This window comes from Labeo rohita, chromosome 21 (genome assembly GCF_022985175.1).
Source record: "Labeo rohita strain BAU-BD-2019 chromosome 21, IGBB_LRoh.1.0, whole genome shotgun sequence".
In the NCBI taxonomy this organism is placed as follows: Eukaryota; Metazoa; Chordata; class Actinopteri; order Cypriniformes; family Cyprinidae; genus Labeo; species Labeo rohita.
In genome coordinates, this window is record NC_066889.1 from 17,409,977 (window position 1) to 17,431,267 (window position 21,291).

The window sequence follows — 21,291 nt, forward strand, 5'->3', positions numbered from 1 at the left end:
TGATTCAATACATTTGTTAGTCTGCTCGTCATGCTAGAAAATAAAACAATGAAAAAAATAAACTGTTGCTGTTGACCAGTTGATTGTTGCATTGGAATGGTATAAATCAAACTTTTAAATATGCAGCAATCAAAGCATTTTACCCAAAATGTTTACCATCTGAACATGAACATTAATGTAAACCTGTGCAATGTCCTTGTTGCATATGATCTAGCCTAAATGTAAAACAGGCCTTTAACATTTTAATTCCAATTTATTTCTAAGAATTTATCGGTATAATATACATAAAGAAACTTACAGTTATACGTCAGTTAACAAGAAAAGTGGTTTAACTGCAAAAAAATTGTTCAACTGCATTTCACTTTTCTGACCCTAACTGTTCATCAAACTGAGAGCAATTACATTACATTAGTTGACAGAGTTATGTGTATCTGTTGACTTAAAAAGGATTTTATTAAAACCAAAAAGGACATATTCTAAAGAGATCTTAAAGAGTTGAATATAAATGTAAGTCTATAAAATGTACAGAACAATCAGCCTAACAACCAGACAAGCTTTGAAATAATATTGCGCAGTCAGTTGGTGTGACATGTCATGGTGCCAGCTGCAGTTGTGTAAAACAAGAGCAAAAAAGTCTGTGGAGTAAAATGAGAGATATGATATACAGTGATGGTTTCAGTAAACAAAATGAGCAGTAGAGACTGAGGTGCCACAGATGATATTCAATACCTAAATGACTAGTCATTGACTAGTCAGAAGTGTTCACGTAAATAAATATAAAAACATTGTATTTAAAACCCTTTAAACTCTATTAATACACAAACTAAAGGAGATATTAAATATATTAATTTCATTAGGTTGCTACCTGACCATTATGTGACAATCAGAAATATAAGCCACCGGGATTTACTATGTACTTCATATTATTAGTTAAGCACTACACCAAGGGATATTGTTTTTTTGTTTGCACACAAACCAGCCACTGGGATTCCACACGTAGTTCATGACAGCTCTTTGCAATGATATTAAAAGTGGGATGTTCTTTAATCTTTGTCAGTGCTGTCAACAACAGCAGTGACACAAACTTGGAGATTTGCTGTTACAATCTATCCTTTTGATGATGTCTAATTTTAACAATTCTACATCTAACATCACTCAGACTGTTTTGCCGGCGCATCAAGATTTGAAAACATTTTTGACGGTGTCTTCATGTGTTATTTTCCTCTATGTCAACGGGGTCATGATCTTAACCTTGAGGAAAAAGACTGTTTTTCAGGAGGCATCCCGCTATATTTTGTTTGGACACATGCTTTGGGTTGATACTCTTAATCTTGTAATGAGTGTAGTGTTGTTTGTGTGCGCTCTTTGTAGGCTTTTGGTTTTGAAAATTGTCTGCCTTGTGCTTCTAGTAACTGCAACAGCTCTCTATCAGGCCTCTACCTTGAATCTGGCTTTAATGTCACTGGAGAGGTATGTGGCCATCTGTTTCCCTCTCAGACATGCACAAATCACCACTTACGGAAGAACTAACATGGCCATCGGTGTGGTTTGGATGATAAGCTGGATTAAATCCCTGTCTGAGATTATTGTCTTCTTTTCTTTTGATACCACAAACATAGCAATGAATATATTTTGCTCAAGAACTACTTTTTTCAGGCTGCAGGTCTATAGGAAAATTGATACAGCTTTCACAACTATATATTTTGTGTCTGTGTGTTTTGTTATTATCTTTACTTATGCCTCTATAGCGTCTGTGGCCAAATCAGCCTCCTCTCATAAAACATCAGCCAAAAAAGCCAACAGCACTGTTCTGCTGCATCTAATACAGCTGAGTTTCTGTGCTGTATCCATTTTAGTTGGAGTCATCCAAGAAGTCATTTATGCTAATGCTGACTATGTGACTTCAATAAATGTGATGTATTTTTGCTTTGTGGTGTTTTTGATTTTTCCGAGATGTTTAAGTCCTCTTATATATGGTCTGAGAGACCAGGCCTTCAGCAGTTTATTTAAATACTACTTCACATTTGGTTTCAAAAAGACAAACAGTTGTAATACAGAGATACATGTAATATCAGGTGGTTGAGAAACCACCTGACGGCTATTGAAATGTTATCTAAAATGCTTTAGACAATAATGTTTTGTCACCTTTCTGGTCATGTGACAAACATAATCACAATTACTATTGAAGTTCTTTTGCTTTTTTGTCTTTTGTCATTTTGTGGAACATATGTAAAATCAAATTAGGCTCAGAAAATTTTTAGAAAATTAAAAATGTTGTTAGTACTGACTACTTGATCAAACATTTCTTTTTTGCTATGATTATGTAGATAGAAATTAATTGTATAAGTAATTCATATGCAGTTAATTTATATGCAAATGATAGACACATGTCAATGAATTTATAATAAGCTTTAAAAACTAGCTTTTGCAGGAAACCTGTAAAAATAAACTAATAAATGTGTAGCATTATATAAATATTTTATATATGTCTGTTGTTTCTGGTTTGTGTGCATGTTTGGCACATGATCTGGCAGGTAGACCATGTGTGTGTGTGTGTGTGTGTGTGTATCTGCTTTCAAATATACATTCATTTCAGAATTCATACGTCCCTGTCAGAACTTGTGAGCCAGTTTTTTAACAGTAAAGCACAAAGCCAGCCTGCATCCAGTTCTAAAGATTTCATTGATCCTGTCACCCATAAATGGAGAAGGGGGTCTCTGTAGAACAAAAGTGTGCTTTGCTAAACTGATGGGCGTTTTGAAACTAGTGTGTGTTTCTAAATCAAGCAGCGAAAATCACACAGTGAAAATGATGCCCCATACCTGACCCCACCGCAGTGAATGAATAAAGTTGCAAATAAAGCAATTTATATGCTTTTTAACCCTGAAATAATTTTGAAATTATTCTGATAGTAATTCCGCAAAATGACTTAATGGTTCTTTGTGGAACCAAAAATGGTTCTTCTATTGCATCGCTGTGGAGAACCTTTATTTTAATGTGTAAATGCCGACTTGAATCAGGTGCTTTGGCAAGCAATTACATCACAGCACTGACACCAGTAAATTTCTGTCAAAGTTATGCGACAGGCAATCATTGTTTTTGGATACCATAAAAATCAATGAGAATTGCAGTAAATGTAATCCTACCTGGCAAATGTTGCCTGTGACTCCTCTTACAAAACAGTAGTTTTTCTGTGTAAACTGTGTAAAATAGATAAGTCCAAAATGAATGTTTAATGGTAAACAAGTGAAAGATTATTCAATAGGCTGTCGATTTATTACAAAGCAGGTCATATGGTATTTTAAAGTGTCCTAATATTGTGTTGAAGCCCCCTACAACAGGTTTAAATGCATCTCAGAAAACATTGTAATTTTCTCAGAATATACATTTAATACTAGAAACATTTCGTAATGATTTCGAAACGATTCGTTCGAAGCAGTTCTAAGCTTAAGGTCTGTAAACCCCTCCCTTCCAAAAGCCTACTCTGCTCTGGTTGGATAGCTGGCCGAGTCTGTTGTGATTGGTCTTTCCGTATACAATGCAAGCAAATCGTGCACACAGCTAAAGTTTAGCGGCTAAACTGTAAAGCTGCACTAGTTATACATCACATATATCACGAAAACCTTTTGCTAAGAATGCGCTGCTTAGGTGCTTTCCCTTAACACCACAAAAACAGTTAACCTATCAAAATAAACCATGTGACATATTTAGTAAAGGCGTATCAATTCACATTCTCTTCCAGTCCTGTGTAAACTACTGCATGCAAAGTTTTTTTATGTCAGTGATGTCAGTGCCCTAAATGATGTTATAATGGACTATTTCACATCCAGAGATGAAGGATCGGATGATGAAGTTGCTAAAGAGGAGGAGTCCGATGACAGTCTGTTTTAAGCACAGTGCGCGAACAGTTTGCGCTGCGCTCGCTTTTACTACAAGGTAGACTGCATTATTCGTGCTATCTAAACATAAAATGGGTGATCAAAAGTTCGATGACTACGCACATGATAAACAACGTTAGTCTGTTTGTGTAATGATGCAGTATAGTGCTCCTAACTTGACAGACAGCTCTCGTTAAACCCGTTAAAGCCGTTTTTCTCAAAATTCCATTCCTGAATATCATCGCTATTAGCCAACTTACGACAGCCATAACTTTGGTTACGTTCAAGCTATGAACAAAATAAAAACCGTTTTGGAAAGGGCTTATGGTATCAAAAACCAAAAAAGGTCCAATTTCACCATATGTTGGGTTTTCCTAGACCGCATCACAAATAATAAAACGATACTTTAAATGTGGAATTAAAATCGCCAGTAGGTGGCAGTAAGTCACAGTTAATAAGTGAGTCATTGCAATTGAACCGAATCATTTAAACGGTTGAATCATTCATTAACGAAACTCCGTCTTGTTGCTCAGAGATGCAAAACAGTGCTGTGGCTGTGTTAGGAATGATTTTTGTTGGGCAATATGGTGTCTAAAACATAAGTATCTTAATTCTTGTTTCTTGACCTGTTGTAAAAAATATCACATTTGCAATCATGGTAATTTTTGGAGAAGAAAACGGCACACTTTGTGTGATATTCATTAACTATATGAAGTGGAGTAAATTAATGCGTACTGGCACTATAGACTTCACGTACTGCGTGCACTGCACTCTGTAGGTGTTCTAAATGTTTTTTGCAAAATATTCTATAATGTCAAATTGAACATCGTTAAAACATAAATTACGATATTGTCGCAGATGATACATATAGCACACCACTAGTCCCATGTTGACTGCATCATCCACGGACCTGTTTGCTCAGTAAGCAAACTGCTGGGGGTCCAGTAAGGGTCCTTCAGATAAGCCAGAACCAGTTTTTCGAATGACTTCACAACGACAGACGTCAGAGCCACAGGTTAATTAATATAAAGAAATAGAGAACTCTTTATGAGGACTCAAATGGAATGAGTGTACAATGCTAAATCAGTTCTAATTTGTTTTACTTAAATGTTTTAATGCAGTTCATTTCCTCAGATACTGGGATTTGCTGTGTACTTCATACTATTAGTCAGGCACTACAAGGCTGATTGTTTTTTTTCAAAGGCATTTAGATAAGCACACAAACCAGCCATTGGGAATCCATACGTAGTTCATGACAGCTACTTTACAATAATATTAAAAGTGGGATGTTCTCTGATCATTGTCTGTGCCTTCAACAACAGCAGTGACACAAACTTGGAGATTTGCTGTTACAAGGACTTTGCAGTAGTATTCAGTTTTGTATAACAGCATCTTTCATCCTTTTGATTATGTCTAATTTTAATAATTCTACATCTAGCCTCACTCAGACTGTACTGCCGGAGCATCTAGATTTAAAAACATTTTTATGTGTGTCCTCATGTGTTATTTTCCTCTATGTCAACGGGGTCATGATCTTCACCTTGAGGAAAAAGACTGTTTTTCAGGAGGCATCCCGCTATATTTTGTTTGGACACATGCTTTGGGTTGATACGCTTAATCTTGTAATGAGTGTAGTGATGTTTGTCTGCGCTCTTTGTAGGATTTTTATTATGAAAATTGTCTGCCTTGTGCTTCTAGTAGCTGCAACAGCTCTCTATCAGGCCTCTACTTTGAATCTGGCTTTAATGTCACTGGAGAGGTATGTGGCCATCTGTTTCCCTCTCAGACATGCACAAATCACCACTTACGGAAGAACTAACATGGCCATCGGTGTGGTTTGGATGATAAGCTGGATTCAGTCCCTGTCTGAGATTATTATCTTCTATTCCATTGATACCACAAACATAGCAATGAATTTATTTTGCTCAAGAACTACTTTTTTCAGGCTGCAGGTCTATAGGACACTTGATAGAGCTTTCACAACTATATTTTTCGTGTCTGTGTGTTTTGTTGTTATCTTTACTTATGCCTCTATAGCATCTGTGGCCAAATCAGCTTCCTGTGATAAAACTTCAGCCAAAAAAGCCAATAGCACTGTTCTGCTGCATCTAATACAGCTGGGTCTCTGTGCTGTGTCCATTTTAGTTGGAGTCATCCAGGAAGTCATTTATGCTTATGCTGACTATGTGACTTCCATGAATGTGATGTATTTTTGCTTTGTGGTGTTTTTGATTTTCCCTAAATGTTTAAGTCCTCTTATATATGGTCTGAGAGACCAGGCCTTCAGCTGTTTATTTGAATACTACTTCACATTTGGTTTCAAAAAGAAAAACAGTTGTAATACTGAAATACATTTAGCATCAGGTGGTTGAGAATTCACTTGACAGCTATTGATATGTAATTAAAAGTGGTTTAGAAAATATTTTGTCACTAGTTTTTCACTGTATAATTGCATAATATGAACTTCTGTGTTTATACAATGAGCTACACAAAAATAAATGCATGCAAGCATATTTAACAAACCTATTGAACCTGTCACAATGTTTGCTAGTGCACTGACCCCAAATATGGGTAAGTGTTGTATTTATTTTTCAATGTTTTGCACCTTTCTAGTCATGTGACAAACATAATCACAGTTACTATTAAGGTTCTTTTGCTGTTTTGTGTTTCTTTTTTTTTTTTTTCATTTTGTGTAATATATGTAACATCAAATTGTTTAATTTTTTAAAAATTAAACAATAAGAAAAATAAAATACAGTGTCATTAGTGCTGACCACTTGTTCAAACACATCACATCACACAGACTGTTGCACCACACCCCGGACCACATTACCTATCATCCATTATGCTGATTGCTTGCACACACTTGTATCCAATCAGACGCGCTATATGAGCCTCGGACTTCCCCTTGCTACTCGCTTAGTATTGAAGTTTCATATTGTGGATTAGAGTGTTGTGCATTGTGTTAGCTTTCACTAGTTCAGCATTTTCGCCTGGTCATCTCGTTTTGTCTGCGTCACCGCCTAACCTGTGGATCTTTCGCTCGTTTTTCGGATCACCCTTTTGCCTAGCTCCTTGGATTACATTTGCCGTTTATTACATCGACCCTCGCCTGCTTCACAGACTACTCTTACGTCTTGCCTACGCTGTACCTGTCTGCCATTGTTCGACCCTGCCTGTTCGTGACCAAGTCTTTGTCTTTGCCTTTGCCTTTTTCAATAAAAGCTTGCATAACTTGTGAGCCGCTACCCTTTTTTCCCAAACCAGTGAAGCACAAAAGCCGCCCTGCACCAAATTCTAAAGATTTAATTGGTTCTCCACAATAGAGAATGGAGTCTCTATAGAACAAAAATGTGTTTTTTTAAACTGATGGGTGTTTTCAAACTAGTGTGTGTTTCTAAATCATGTAGTCAAAATCACACAGTTAAAATGATGCCCCATACCTGACCCCACCCAAATAAATAAATAAAATGTGCACGAAAGCAATGTATGTATGTTTCTCAACCCTGAAATAGTTTTAAAATCATTCTGATAGTAGGCTCACTGTATACGCTGACTTCTAATCAGGCAAATGGCTTCTGTTTCTTTTCCATGTTCCTCCCAAACATCTGTTTTGGGATTGTGTAGGCCTATGTTTGGTTCAGGTACAAAATTCCACAAAATGACGGATTGCTTTCCTGCAGCAACAAACATGTATGACCAGAGATGGTCTTATTATTGGGAGGTCCGCGGAGAACATGTAAACGCCAACTTGAATCAGGTGCTTTGACAACCAATTACTTCACAGCCTTGACGCCACTGAATTTCTGTCATAGAAATCAATAAGAGTTGCAGTAAATGGAATACTACCTGGCAAAAACTGCCTATGACTCATAAAACAGCAACTTTTCTGTGTAAACTCTAAAAATAGATGAATCCAAAATGAATGTTTAATGGCAAACATGTTGAAGCTGTTTTCCCACAAAAGCAGTAAAGTCTCCTCCACTGACATCCAAAAAATGATCTGTGGTCTCTTTACCCGCCTACCGCAGGGTTAATGGTTAGGTACACTTTTTTGCTTATCTTCGAGGCTTACATTAAAGTGGTCTTTTAATTAAAACAGTAATATATTTACGAAAGTGAATTCTGCTCATTTAACTAAAGTCGCAGAAGTACACCAAACTACATACAGTAAGTAACTATAGTATACATAACTGGTTTGTGGAAAAAATCACATGCATAGCTACATTCTGACTATGCCATTACTGCTGTGAGTCTGCAACGAGCAAAAATTTTTTTTTAAAGCAAGTGAGTGTTTTCCCTCACTCCAGTTATGCAGTGGTCAGCAACTAGAAAAACCATAGCGGATATAGTGGAAAAACACGTAATGTTCTGGGCCGGCTTTTAGTCTGTGTGTTGTTTGGTGGCATGGAACCTTTTTAGAAATATTTTCATTTGTGCAGAAGAAATACACAAGAAATGAGACTAACTTTGTTTGTAATGTACAGAAATTTAAAGGGTTAGTTCACCCAAAAATGAACATTAGCACATGATTTACTCACCCTCCAGGCACCCTAGGTCATTATGACTTCCTTCTTTCAGAATCCAGAGTTAATCAAAGTTATATTAAAAATTATCCCTTTTTTAGAATGGCATGGGTGAGTGTTTCTCTTCATCAGTCCAAAACAAGTCCAATAAAGTGCATCCATCCATTAGAAAACATGCCTCACATGCCTCTGGGGGTGAACAAAGGCTTTCTGTCCCCAATCAATGCATTTTTGTAAAAAAAAAAAAAAAAATCCATATTTAAAACGTAAGAATCACTTTAATCTAGCTTGCGCCAACTGATCGTACTCGGAAGCAGCTCCAGGTGGATGACGTCGGATGACAGCGTTGTGCTGGTGACTCTCGTGAAAACTAACATTTGTTTACAGAAACAAAGGAAGCAAAGTTTCCTTACTTTGGCAAAGGAAACCTCTCCTCTTGGTTTATGTCGAAATCCTCAACATTTTCCTTTACAAATTCTCATTTTGAACTAATTTGTGACCATTGTTTTGTTTAGATCTCTCCACAGTACATCGTGTTTGTGTTCCTCACTTCTGCACAATGCGTACGTATTACGTCATCCGCCTAAAGCTGCTTCCTTGTAAAAGGGGAAGGGTTAAAAATTTTCCCCTAAGAAATGGAACACCACTACTACACTGTTATGCGTCATCATACGTTGTCGCTAGCTCCTAACGTTACATCAGAAGACATGTGCTGATGTTTATCACAAATTCCAAGATGTCGCCGTCAGTCATAGCATTGCGAACATTATGTATTAAGTATGCCAGGCCAGTAGTTGGCGCACTGTTTGTTCGCGTTTGCCTTAAATCGACACGTACTGTGCATGTTTACATACCTAACATGTACTACGTGTCAAAGATTCCCATATTGGGTGTTTGCATGGAAACAATAACAATGGTGTTTTCAAAAACTTGCACTTTGAAATCATAAAATTTTAAAATTGTACATTTTTGATACACTCCATTTTGATTAAAAAGAAACTTGCACTGGCTGATCTTAAAATATATCAGTGCCTTTGTTATGTCTCAAGATGCACACAAGATGCAATGTTTTTTTTTTCTAAGCATGTTTATAAAAATTACTTAAATGTCCTAATTAAACTATGGCCTAATCCTGGTTTAGCCTAAGCCCTGTCTGTGAAACCGGGCCCTTATGTATTTCAGTCAAAATCAACAGCTTGCATTTTAAATGCTAAAGGTGACTTATTTAACGTGTTGTAAGATGTTATTTGTCACTGACATTAGTGCAGTCAATGTGGTATATGAATTTCTGTACCCACCCATCCTAACCACGAGCACTACTCTTTAGCACAACGGTAACCACAAGAAAAAAACAACATAACAGAAATGTCAAACATAACATTAAAAACTAACAGGTTTTTTCCTTTGCTAAAAAAAGTACATAAAATGCATTTAATTTCAACATTTATTCTCATTATCCAGATTTTTCATTTAAAAATTATTGATAAGATTTGCTACCAATTTTAAGTTACTAGAACTTAATTTGACTTAACTTAATTTGACTTAACTTAACCTTTTTTTTTATATTACATTTTTTTTACATTAAAATACATATGCTTTTGCATTTTTTTATTTATTATTTCTTTTATTATTTATTTATTAATTTATTGGACTGGTTTGCTGAAAAGAAGAGGAAGAAATGTCCACAAATATCCCTTTTTTGACTTCTAGGGATAATGTAAACACACACAGACCTCCCCCCTCACACACAAAAAACCACTGGGGATCAACACGTACATGACATGATGAGTTTAACCATATTTAAACTCTAATGCTCTGACAGCACTCTGATCTTTCTCTCTCTTGCCTTCAACAACATGCAAGCCTGGGGATCTCCAATTACAAGGACTTTGTAGATTGCAGTATTATTCCGCGTGAGTGTGCTACACCTGCATCTGTGGTCAACACCTTCATGTCTTACTTCTCTAAATATGTCAGCTTTTAACGGTTCCACATTGAACCTGACTCAGATTGTATCACTGGTGGATCGAGATGCACCGGTGAAAACGGTGCTGTGTGTGACCCCATGTGTCATTTTCCTCTATGTCAACGGGGTCATGATCTTCACCTTGAGGAAAAAGACTGTTTTTCAGGAGGCATCCCGCTATATTTTGTTTGGACACATGCTTTGGCTTGATACACTCCATCTTTTTATGAGTGTAGTGCTGTTTGTATGTGCTGTTAGCAGGATTTTTATTTTGAAAAATGTCTGTATCATTCTTATTGCAGCTGCGCAAGCTCTGTATCAGGTTGCCTTACTGAATCTGGCTTTAATGTCACTGGAGAGATATGTGGCCATCTGCTTTCCTCTTAGACATGCAAAAATGACCAGTTACAGAAGAACTCACATAGCTATTGGTGTTGTTTGGATGATCGGTTTGATTCAGTGCTTGTCTGAGATGATTATTTTCTATGCAGTTGATTCTACAAACACAGTGATGAATTTGTTCTGTTCAAGAACTACTCTTTTCAGACTGCAGATCTATAAGAAACTTGAAATAGCTTTCACATGTATATTTTTCGTGTTAGTTTGTTTTATTATTATCTTTACTTATGCCTCTATAGCAGCTGTGGCTAAATCAGCCTCTTGTGATAAAACATCAGCCAAAAAAGCCAACAAGACTGTTCTGCTGCATCTAATACAGCTGGGTCTCTGTGCTGCATCTATTTTAGTTGGAGTTATCCAAGAAGTCATTTATGTTTATGCTGACTATATGACTTCATTACATGTAATGTATTTTTGCTTTGTAGTGTTTATGATTTTCCCTAAATGTTTAAGTCCTCTTATATATGGTCTGAGAGACCAGGCCTTCAGCTGTTTGTTTAAGTATTACTTCACATTTAGTCTCAAAAAGCAAAATAGCTGTAATACAGAGATACATTTAGTAGGAGGAGGTTAAAAAATACTTGTTACTTGTTAAGAATATTTCTCTAAAATTGCAAAATAGGTGTTTGTGTATTCATCTGATGATATATTGGAGATAATCCACACTAAAATAGCAGAATTGTGACCACAGATAAGAGTTTTTAAATGTTTGCTCTGTATTATGACAACTGCTTTTATAACACTGTGACTGAATTTACAATTGCTGAAATATTATATTTTTAGCCTCCAATCTAGCCTTTTTTGGAAATCTATCTAATAAATGCGCACCAATCAAGCATTTTATGCTGCATATGTCTATTATTTGTTCATAAATAAAACTCACGTGATGTGTTTTTACAGCTTTTCTTTTTACTGCTCTTATAAAATTACTAAAAGTTTACACCATGACTGTTGCTCAGCAGACTGTAATATTGCATAATATTTATTTATATTGCATTCATTTTATTGTGATCAATTTTATTTGTTATGCCCTGATAACACTACACTGCAGTAGTGCTGTAGTAATGTTTTACGGTGGGTATACTGTGAATTCATCATATACAGTTTTCATACTTTCATATTGATAAATGTGTCTAAATTAAATATTTAACATTATTTAATGTAATACAGTATGTACAAGAAATAAATTTGTGATATTCTCTTCGTCTCTCTATGCCAGTCCTGAATATACAGTTTGTATAAATGTGCTTAGCTCACATACATGCAAAGAATATGATGTATTATTTATTATGTTTTATCATATTAGCACTTTAAAAGTACATATTAGTATCTAAAGTGTACATATTAGTAACTTTTGCACAGTTACTGCCAGGAGCAGAAATTAATGAGGACTTGTGGCAAAAATGCCACGAAAATGAACAAAAATACACATTTAAAAAATGTAATACAGCTGTCGCAATTAAAATTAAATATGGAAATGAAAGAAAAGCGTCACTTGACTGACAGGCGATCTGAGCAGTCATAACACAGAATCTGCCATTCTGTCTGACAAAGAAATCAGACAGGTGAGTAGATTAACTTTGGTGGAATTAAAATTGAAACATTGTGTATATTGACATCTTTCCACGGTTGAAAGGAAAAAAAAAACTTGTTATTGTTCATTCATGTTTTGTTTGTTTTGTGCCCTAAGTAAAGAAGAAAAGATGATTTGTTCACATGTCATCTGTCACAACACATTAAAGAGCCGCAAAACGGTATTTATTGGTTGAATTTTTTAAAAAATGACTGAGACCTTGTTTCATATCAGAAGAAACCTGCTTTGTCTTGTCTGTCGGCATGTTGTTAGTTTCCTTAATCAAACTCTTGGCGAAGGGTGAATTGAGGATGTGTCTCCAATGGGAAGTTTTGCCAGATTTAGCCCACTTCTAAGGACGAAGTAAACACACAAGCATGCACAGACACACACACAAACACAAAGTCGCTACTGGGAATCAATACGTACACTGTGACATAATGATGAGTTTAACAATATATAAATTGTGATGCTGTGACAGCATTTTGCTCTTTCTCTCTCCATGCCTTCAACAACACACAAGCCTGGAGATTTGCAATTACAAGGACGTAGTAGATTGCAGTATTATAACAGACTGTATGGTGAACATCTTTATGTCTTGCTTTTCTGAATATGTCTAATGTTTTTGAATCTAGATCTAGCCTCAATCAGACTGCAACGCTGGTGGATCGAGATGCACCAGTGAAGGCATTCCTGTGTGTGACCCCATGTGTTATTTTCCTCTATGTCAACGGAGTCATGATATTCACCCTGAGGAAAAAAACTGTTTTTCAGGAAGCATCTCGCTATATTCTGTTTGGTCATATGCTTTGGCTTGATACGCTCCATCTTTTTATGAGTTCTCTGTTGTTTGTGTCTGCTGTTAGTAGGATTACTATAATGAAAAATGTCTGTCTCATTCTTCTTGCGGCTGCACAAGCTCTCTATCAGGTTGCCTTACTAAATCTGGCTTTGATGTCACTGGAGAGGTATGTGGCCATCTGTGTCCCTCTCAGACATGCACAAATCACCAGTTATAGCAGAACTAACATGGCCATCGGTGTCGTTTGGACGATGGGATTGATTCAGTGCTTGTCTGAGTTGATTATCTTCTATTGCGTTGATACTACAAACACAGTGATGCCTTTGTTCTGCTCCAGAACTACACTTTTCAGACTGCAGATCTATAAGAATCTGGATTTAGCTTTCACTTGTGTGTTTTTTGTGTTAGTGTGTTTTGTTATTATCTTTACTTATGTCTCTATAGCATCTGTGGCTAAATCAGCCTCCTGTGATAAGGCGTCAGCCAAAAAAGCCAACAAGACTGTTCTGCTACATCTAATACAGCTGGGTCTCTGTGCCGCGTCCATTTTAATCGGAGTAATCCAAGATGCTATTTATTTGTATATTGATTATTTGACTTTGTTACACATAATGTATTTTTGCTTTTTAGTGTTTATGATTTTACCAAGATGTCTAAGTTCTCTCATATATGGCCTGAGAGACCAGACCTTTAGCTTTTTATTTAAATATTACATCACTTTTGGTCTCAAAAGGCAAAACAGTTGTAAAACAGAGATTTAGCAGCATGAGACTATAGTGATGACTGTAAATCCATGTTTTCACTGGGGAAAAAGGACAAAAATACTGGTTAAGAAAATACTTTTTCTTCAGAACAGGCATTTTTGCTTTACCACCTCACATTTGGTCTCAAAAGGCAAACCAGTTGTAAAACAGACATTTAGTAGCATATTTGGTAGCATATTTTTGTGTTCAATTCTGTGTAGGTGTTTTTACTGGTTAAAAAAGGGGCACAAATAAATAATTTGTCATTGTCGTATGCCAGTGATGTGTCGGCTGTCACAACAGAAAATAAAACAGTGAGAAATAAAATAAAGGCCTTTATAATGAGTGGTCACCTACAAGTAAACAGGGGTTGTGTGTAACTCTGGACACTATGAGAAAAATCCTAGTCCTAATATGATCTCATGTACACACATGGACCCAGTGACTCTCAGGTTTCATGTACAGTTACATCAGGGCCTTCATATAGGAACAGTAGATCCTCACCAATTTGAATACAGATTCAGGTCCTTCACGGAAGGAGCTGTAGAATTCACTATGCATATATTATTAAAATACAATTCATTATGCAGCCGTCCTATCTCAACAAAGCAAACACATATACACATATATATATATATATATATAGTCACGGGGGCGGAGCAAAGCGACAGACACAGTGGGTGTGAAGTCAGGCCTCGGAGAGGCTTTTATTAAACAATAAAACAGAAAGTGTCCAAAAAGGGGGAAAAAGTGTCCAAAAGAAAAAGGGGGATCTGGTGTCCTCGATGTGACGGGGTTCCGTGAAGGAGGGGTAGTGTTCCGAAGGGAAGGGTCCAGGTAAGGGGCGGAGTCCGGCGGCCGCACGCGCTCCCACTCAGGTCCGGGGTGCGAGGGGCGGCGGCTTCTCTAGCGGCATCGTCCTCCTCCACCTACGTGGCGCTTCTGGGGGATATCACGGCCCGGCATCTTGGCCCGTCAGCCGTCACGGGTGCGGTCCTCATCCGAACCCACGGGGTCCGGCAACTCGTCCTGCGGCGCTGGTTCCCTCTTCACCCCTTCCTGGACCCACGAGGACACCAGCGTGCATGCACGGGGAAGAGACCGGTCTCCTAAGGAGAGGCGCGCTCGGCATTTTAACAGCGGCGGTGATGAGGCTTCATTCACATCAGGTGTGCCCCATCACACGCCGCCAGACCTGGATGTTTCAGCGCCCCTCCTCCTCCCACACGCCCACTCCCGTCGGGAGCCTGGTGAAGGGCGGCGATTACCGACGGGGTGCAGCTGACAATAAGGGGGGAGGCAGTCGACTCGTCACAATATATATATATATATACAACATATATATTTAGTTGCATTTCTATGAGTGTTTCTGCTAGTTTGACACAATTCTGCTAGCTTTGACACAATCTGTATAGTATAAAGCGCTATATAAATATAACTGACATGAATTGACACTAATGTACAAGATAGAGCACCTTATTGATTGATTGATTTACAGTTAAAAGTTTAAGGTCAGTACTTTTTACAATTAATTAGTAGTCATTATTAGGGCTTTCAGTTTAACGTGTCAACCTAATTAAATTGTTATGAAAAAATAACACGATTAAAATATTTTAACGCAGTTAATGCACTGGTCCCACCCCCAGACCTGTACATCATCTTGTATATTATATAGTTGACTGTTGACAAATATAATGCAGGGAAACAACTCCACAAATGCAGTTATGCCCTAAAATTTGAGATACTGGTGCAAAAATTGCCCCTGGATGTGATTTGTCACATATCACATGATATCACACAGGCAGCAAGAGCAATATGCTGCTGCTTTTGTCCCGATCTCACAAGCTTAAATGTGATTTTATACAACAATTCAGTACATAAGAAGTTGATATTGTGTTATATTTTAAACAATATTATGGGTTTTTTTCCCAATTTTGCAGAGAACATATTACCTTTGAAGCCATAGCAGAATTGTTGCGTGTCTCAGAGCAACACAGCAGTATTTAGTTTCTGAACCAATCTGCCAACCAACAAATCATGTGAAACAATGATTCAAAAGCCCATTCATAAAGAGATCCATTTACTTAATTCCTAAATTAATCAGCCGTTTAAACAAATCGAATGAATAAATGAATGACTCATAAAAACATTTAACGCCACCTGCTGGCAGATTTAGTTTCTGAGAGTATCATTTCATAAAAAAAAAAAAAAAGAATAAAAATAAAAACATTAAAGGAATAGTTCACCCAGAAAAAAAATAGTTTTGTTATCATTTACTTACCCTTATGTCATTTCAAACCTTTCTTTTGTGGAACATGCAAGAAGGTATTTTGGAAACTGGCAACAAAGCTGTTTTGGTTACCAATCGTAAGTCCCACGTTCAGCCCAGAGAGGGCTTCTGATCCCAAGTCAAATGAAAAAGGAGACTCTATCCCGAAGTACAGCCCAGAGAGAACCGCTGTTCCCATGACCAGCCCAGATAGGGCTCCAGTTCCCAAGTCCAGCCCAGAGGGGACTCCAGTCCCCAAGTCCATCCCAGGGAGGGCAGCTGTTCCATGACCAGCCCAGAGAGGGCTCCAAATCCCATGTTTAGCCCAGAAAGGGCACCAGTTTCTATGTCCAGCCCAGAGAGGGATCCAGTTCCCACGTCCAGCCCAGAGAGGGTTCCAGTTCCCAAGTTCAGCCCAGAGAGGGATCCAGTTCCCCACATCCAGCCCAGAGAGGGCTCCAGTTCCCACGTCCAGCCCAGAGAAAGATCCAGTTCCCCACATCCAGCCCAGAGAGGGCTCCAGTTCCCACATCCAGCCCAAAGAGGGCTCCAGTTCCCAAATCCAGCCCAGAGAGGACTCCAGTCCCCAAGTCCAGCCCGGGGAGGGTCGTTATTCCTGCGTCTGGCCTACGGAAGACCTCAAAACCTGTAATTCCCCCCAAGGATTTTTTTGGGGGGGCCTATAGGGCTACGGTTCCGCCATGGCTCCCCGAACTGCCTGCTCTGCCATGGCTCCCAGAGCTTTCTGATCTGCTATGGCTCACAGAGGTTGCTGCTCCGCCATGGTCCCCTGAGCTCCCCACTCCACCATGGCTCCCTGAGTTGCCTGCTCCGCCATGGTGTCCAGACCTGGGACCCACCCTTCCATCCCTTTGATGTTATGTGGCTCGTAATGTCAGGGTTTTGGACTGTTCTATGTGTTTTGTTTAGTTCCCCACTTGTTCCTGGTTCTTGTTCTCCCTTGTGTCCTCCCATGCCCATATTTGGTTTTCCTGTTTCCTGTGTTAATTAAGTACCATGTATTAACCTTTGTTTCCCCTCATTAGTCTCGTTATGTCTTTATTACTTAAACCCTGTGTTTCCCAGTGTCTGGCATCCAGTCTAATGTCTATTGTCATATCCCTTGTCTCTCCGTGGTTGTTGTATTTTAAGTTAAAGTCTGCTTTGTTTTGAATTTGAAATCCTCGTTTCCCTCCTAAGCATGTGACAGTTTTAAGTTTCATATAAGAGTATAAATTAATTTTTCCATTTATTCTTTCCATTATTATTATTTTATATTCATGGGATTATGAGATTGCTAAATAAGTATAAATGTGCTGTGGCAGAAAACAAGTTATAAATCTCACAATTGAGGTATAAAATATTTTGATGTAACCTATTCATGTTCATATTGTATTGCTAATTCCTATTAAATCCCTAATCTAAGAATGACAGAGATTAAATCCTGTTTTTTTTTTTTTTTTTTCTGTAACAATAGTTCTGTTGAAAGAAACATAATCATTAAAGTTTCCTGATAGATAAAATGTGTTTATAACTAGTCTACTAACAGTGAAATATGAACCATAAATGATAAACATAACAGAGGCAATAAAGTAATTGCAACCACCTTGCATGCAGTATTTTTCTTTCAATCTTTTTTTTTCTCAAGGAGGAGGGGCCTCCAACTATTTCTTTGAATTGAGCCTCTGAATTCCTAAGGTCGCCTCTGACTGTTTGCTATATTGTTTGATGGCTATTAGTAAAATGCACAACCAAGTTCTTTATGACGCACGTACGCAAACCACCCACTGGGATTCAGTTTCACAGTATTTAAAATGTGATGCTCTGCCATCTGTCCCTTCAACAGCACGTGTGAGGGAAGCACATGCTACAGATTTGCAGGACTTTGGAGATTGCAGTATTACTCTGTTCAGTGTTCTGTGGTTAATTTGATCTTATGTCTTATGCTTCTGAAGATGTCTAATTTTAATGAATCTAAATCTAACCTTACACAGACTCTGTTGGTGCTGGATCGAGATGCACCAATGAAGGCGGTTTTGTTTGTGACCCCATGTGTTATTTTCCTCTATGTCAATGGGGTCATGCTCTTCACCTTGAGGAAAAAGACTGTTTTTCAGGAGGCATCCCGCTATATATTATTTGGTCACATGCTTTGGGTCGACACGCTCAATCTTTTTATGAGTGTAGTGTTGTATATATGTGCTGTCAGTAGGATTTTAATTCTGAAAAATATTTGTCTTGTTCTTCTCATTGCTGCACAAGCTCTATTTCAAGTTTCTACCATAAATCTGGCTTTAATGTCACTGGAGAGATATGTGGCCATCTGCTTTCCTCTCAGACATGCAGAAATAACCAGTTACAGAAGAACTCACATAGCTATCAGTGTTGTTTGGATGCTGGGTTTGATTCAGTGCTTGTCTGAGATGATTATTTTCTATGCCATTGATTCTACAAACACAGCAATGAATTTGTTCTGCTCGAGAACTACTCTTTTCAGACTACAGATCTATAAGAAATTTGATATAGCTTTCACATGTATATTTTTCGTGTCAGTATGTTTTATTATTATCTTTACTTATGCTTCTATAGCAGCTGTGGCTAAAACAGCCGCATGTGATAAAGCATCAGCCAAAAAGGCCAACAAGACTGTTCTGCTGCATCTAATACAGCTGGGTCTCTGTGCTGCATCTATTTTAGTTGGAGTTATCCAAGAAGCCATTTTTGTTTATACTGACTATATGACTTCATTGAATGTGATGTATTTTTGCTTTTTAGTGTTTATTATTTTCCCCAAATGTTTAAGTCCTCTTATATATGGTTTGAGAGACCAGGCCTTCAGCTGTTTGTTTAAATATTACTTCACATTTGGTAAAGGCAAAGTCAAACCATTTATCATAGAGCAACATGTTTAATAGCAGTGGTTTAAAAATTTGCATTAATAAAATTATATTTAATAAAATAACTAAACACGTGAAACCTTTCTGACAATCTGTTTGTTCATAGATGTTTTGTAATTAAATATTTTTGTAAAAGACTTTGCACACTTTCTGTCATGTGACATGGAAATGATTACGGATTATATTTAAATTGTCATTTATCTTGTTTCAAGCATAATTGACATCTAAATGAACGCTGATTTACTGCAAGTAAAGGCCTGTTCATTCACAGACTCACTTCTCCATCAGGAGAGACATTAAAACCATGAGAGAAATAAAATAAATGTGGAATATATGTGGAATGAGATGCTTCTACTTTTGGCTTTTTATTATTTGCAGTTCTTTTCTTTCAAAATGACTGACATTTTGTTTTGCAAGAGTAGTTAATGTTTGACATGTTCTCTACATCTTTTCACCACTGTCCCGGTGGATCTTTAGCATGACCCTCGAGAAACCTTGTTTGTCAAACATCGCATTAACAAAAACAGCAGCGTTATGAATATTTAATGTAACTGACAGGGGGAAAAACAGATTTAGTTAGACAAGGCTCTATTTTCAAGGCCCATACTCATCTGTGTATTCTTTGTGCGCAAAAGGGATAGTCCAACTAAAATGAAAAATTCTTTTCCTCACCAACTCTTTTACTCACCCTCATGTTATTCAAAACCAGTGTGACTTATCTTCTTCCACAGAAAACAAACTCTTTGGTAACCAAAGAGTTTTAATTTCCATTGTAACCAAACTGGTTAACCAACATCTTTGTTTATGTTCCACAGAAGAAAGAAAGTCTCACTGCTTTGGAGCAACATCAGGGTGAATAAATTAATTTTCAGTTTTGTGTGGATTGTCCTATTAAAACCCTTGGGTTCAAAACTTTTCGTTTGTCATCTCATTTGATCAGCAGTGCCTTGCATAAATACAGTTGAAGTCAAAATTTTACATACCGTGCAGAATCTGCAAAATGTTGATTATTTTACAAAAATTAGAGTGATCATACAAAATGCATGTTATTTTTTATTTAGTACTGACCTGAATAAGGTATTTCACATAAAAGATGTTTACATATAGTCCGTAAGAGAAAGTAATAGTTAAATTTATAAAAATTACTCAGTTCAAAAGTTTACATACACTTGACTGTTAGTACTGCGCTGTTACCACATGATCCACAGCTGTTTTTTTGTTTAGTGATAGTTGTTCATGAGTCCGTTGTTTGTCGTGAACAGTTAAACTGCCTGCTGTTCTTCAGAAAAATCCTTTAGGTCCTACAAATTCTTTGATTTTTCAGCATTTTTGTGTATTTGAACCCTTTCCAACAATGACTGTATGATTTTGAGATCCATCTTTTCACACTGAGGACAACTGAGGAACTCATACGCAAGGTTCAAACACTCACTGATGCTTCAGAAGGAAACACAATGCATTAAGAGCTGGGGTGAAAACTTTTGAACAGAATGAAGATTCTTTTTTTTTTTTTTTGCCTGAATAGCATTTTTTTTCCATTTAGTACTGCCCTTCAGAAGCAATATTAATGCATTGTTTTTCCTTCTAGAGCATCAGTGAGCATTTGAACCTTCTGTAATAGTTGCATATGAGTCCCTCAGTTGTCCTCAGTGTGAAAAGATGAATCTCAAAACCATACAGTCATTGTTGGAAAGAGTTCAAATACACAAAAAAATGCTGAAAAACCAAAGAATTTGTGGGACCTGAAGGATTTTTCTGAAGAACACTGAGCCGTTTAACTGCCGTTTAATCTTTTATGTGAAGTACCTTATCCTGGTCAGTGCTAAATAAAAAATAACATGCATTACATGCATTACAATGTCCTTAACTTCCCCCTGGAGGTCTCCCATCCATGGACTGACCAAGCTAAATCCTGTTTAGCTTTGCTGGATATGTAGTCAAACACTGTAAAAAATAAATAGTTGAGAAAACTTAAAAAAGTAAGGCAGTAAGACAGTAAGACTTTTGAGTTTTCTCAACAATCGTTTTTTATTAGTTTCTCTGAGTAAAGATACTTTGTTTAGCCAACATAAATTTGTTTGTTCATACAGTAAAATTGTCTTATTTTGTTAATAGAAAAAGTCTTGTCAGAGCAACCGAATCAACATTTACTGTCGTTGAGGTAATTTATTTTTTATGTGTCAATTTTTTGTTTGTTTACAAATGACAAACAGTGAATTTGTTACAATTTGTTTAGTC

General features: G+C 37.2%; 5 protein-coding genes across 5 annotated transcripts; all 5 read left to right on the forward strand.

The window, feature by feature from the left end:
• Positions 1-1,120: 1,120 nt before the first annotated feature.
• LOC127152150 (odorant receptor 131-2-like) lies at positions 1,121-2,083 on the forward strand. The gene has a single exon (XM_051092653.1). The coding sequence runs from the start codon at positions 1,121-1,123 to the stop codon at positions 2,081-2,083; it is 963 nt and encodes a 320-aa protein (XP_050948610.1).
• A 3,204-nt stretch (positions 2,084-5,287) lies between these two features.
• Positions 5,288-6,250, forward strand: LOC127152151 (odorant receptor 131-2-like). Its single transcript, XM_051092654.1, has one exon. The coding sequence runs from the start codon at positions 5,288-5,290 to the stop codon at positions 6,248-6,250; it is 963 nt and encodes a 320-aa protein (XP_050948611.1).
• A 4,124-nt stretch (positions 6,251-10,374) lies between these two features.
• On the forward strand, positions 10,375-11,343 carry LOC127152152 (odorant receptor 131-2-like). Its single transcript, XM_051092655.1, has one exon. It carries the CDS (start codon positions 10,375-10,377, stop codon positions 11,341-11,343), a length of 969 nt encoding a protein of 322 aa, XP_050948612.1.
• A 1,611-nt stretch (positions 11,344-12,954) lies between these two features.
• LOC127153065 (odorant receptor 131-2-like) lies at positions 12,955-13,905 on the forward strand. Its single transcript, XM_051094037.1, has one exon. It carries the CDS (start codon positions 12,955-12,957, stop codon positions 13,903-13,905), a length of 951 nt encoding a protein of 316 aa, XP_050949994.1.
• Positions 13,906-18,111: 4,206 nt separating this feature from the next.
• On the forward strand, positions 18,112-19,068 carry LOC127152998 (odorant receptor 131-2-like). The gene has a single exon (XM_051093912.1). It carries the CDS (start codon positions 18,112-18,114, stop codon positions 19,066-19,068), a length of 957 nt encoding a protein of 318 aa, XP_050949869.1.
• The last annotated feature ends 2,223 nt before the right edge of the window (positions 19,069-21,291 follow it).

What these genes read in the sequence shown, in the direction of transcription:
- LOC127152152 (XM_051092655.1), top strand. Translation starts at nt 10,375, where the DNA reads ATGTCAGCTTTTAACGGTTCCACATTGAACCTGACTCAGATTGTATCA.
- LOC127152150 (XM_051092653.1), top strand. Translation starts at nt 1,121, where the DNA reads ATGTCTAATTTTAACAATTCTACATCTAACATCACTCAGACTGTTTTG.
- LOC127152998 (XM_051093912.1), top strand. Translation starts at nt 18,112, where the DNA reads ATGTCTAATTTTAATGAATCTAAATCTAACCTTACACAGACTCTGTTG.
- LOC127153065 (XM_051094037.1), top strand. Translation starts at nt 12,955, where the DNA reads ATGTCTAATGTTTTTGAATCTAGATCTAGCCTCAATCAGACTGCAACG.
- LOC127152151 (XM_051092654.1), top strand. Translation starts at nt 5,288, where the DNA reads ATGTCTAATTTTAATAATTCTACATCTAGCCTCACTCAGACTGTACTG.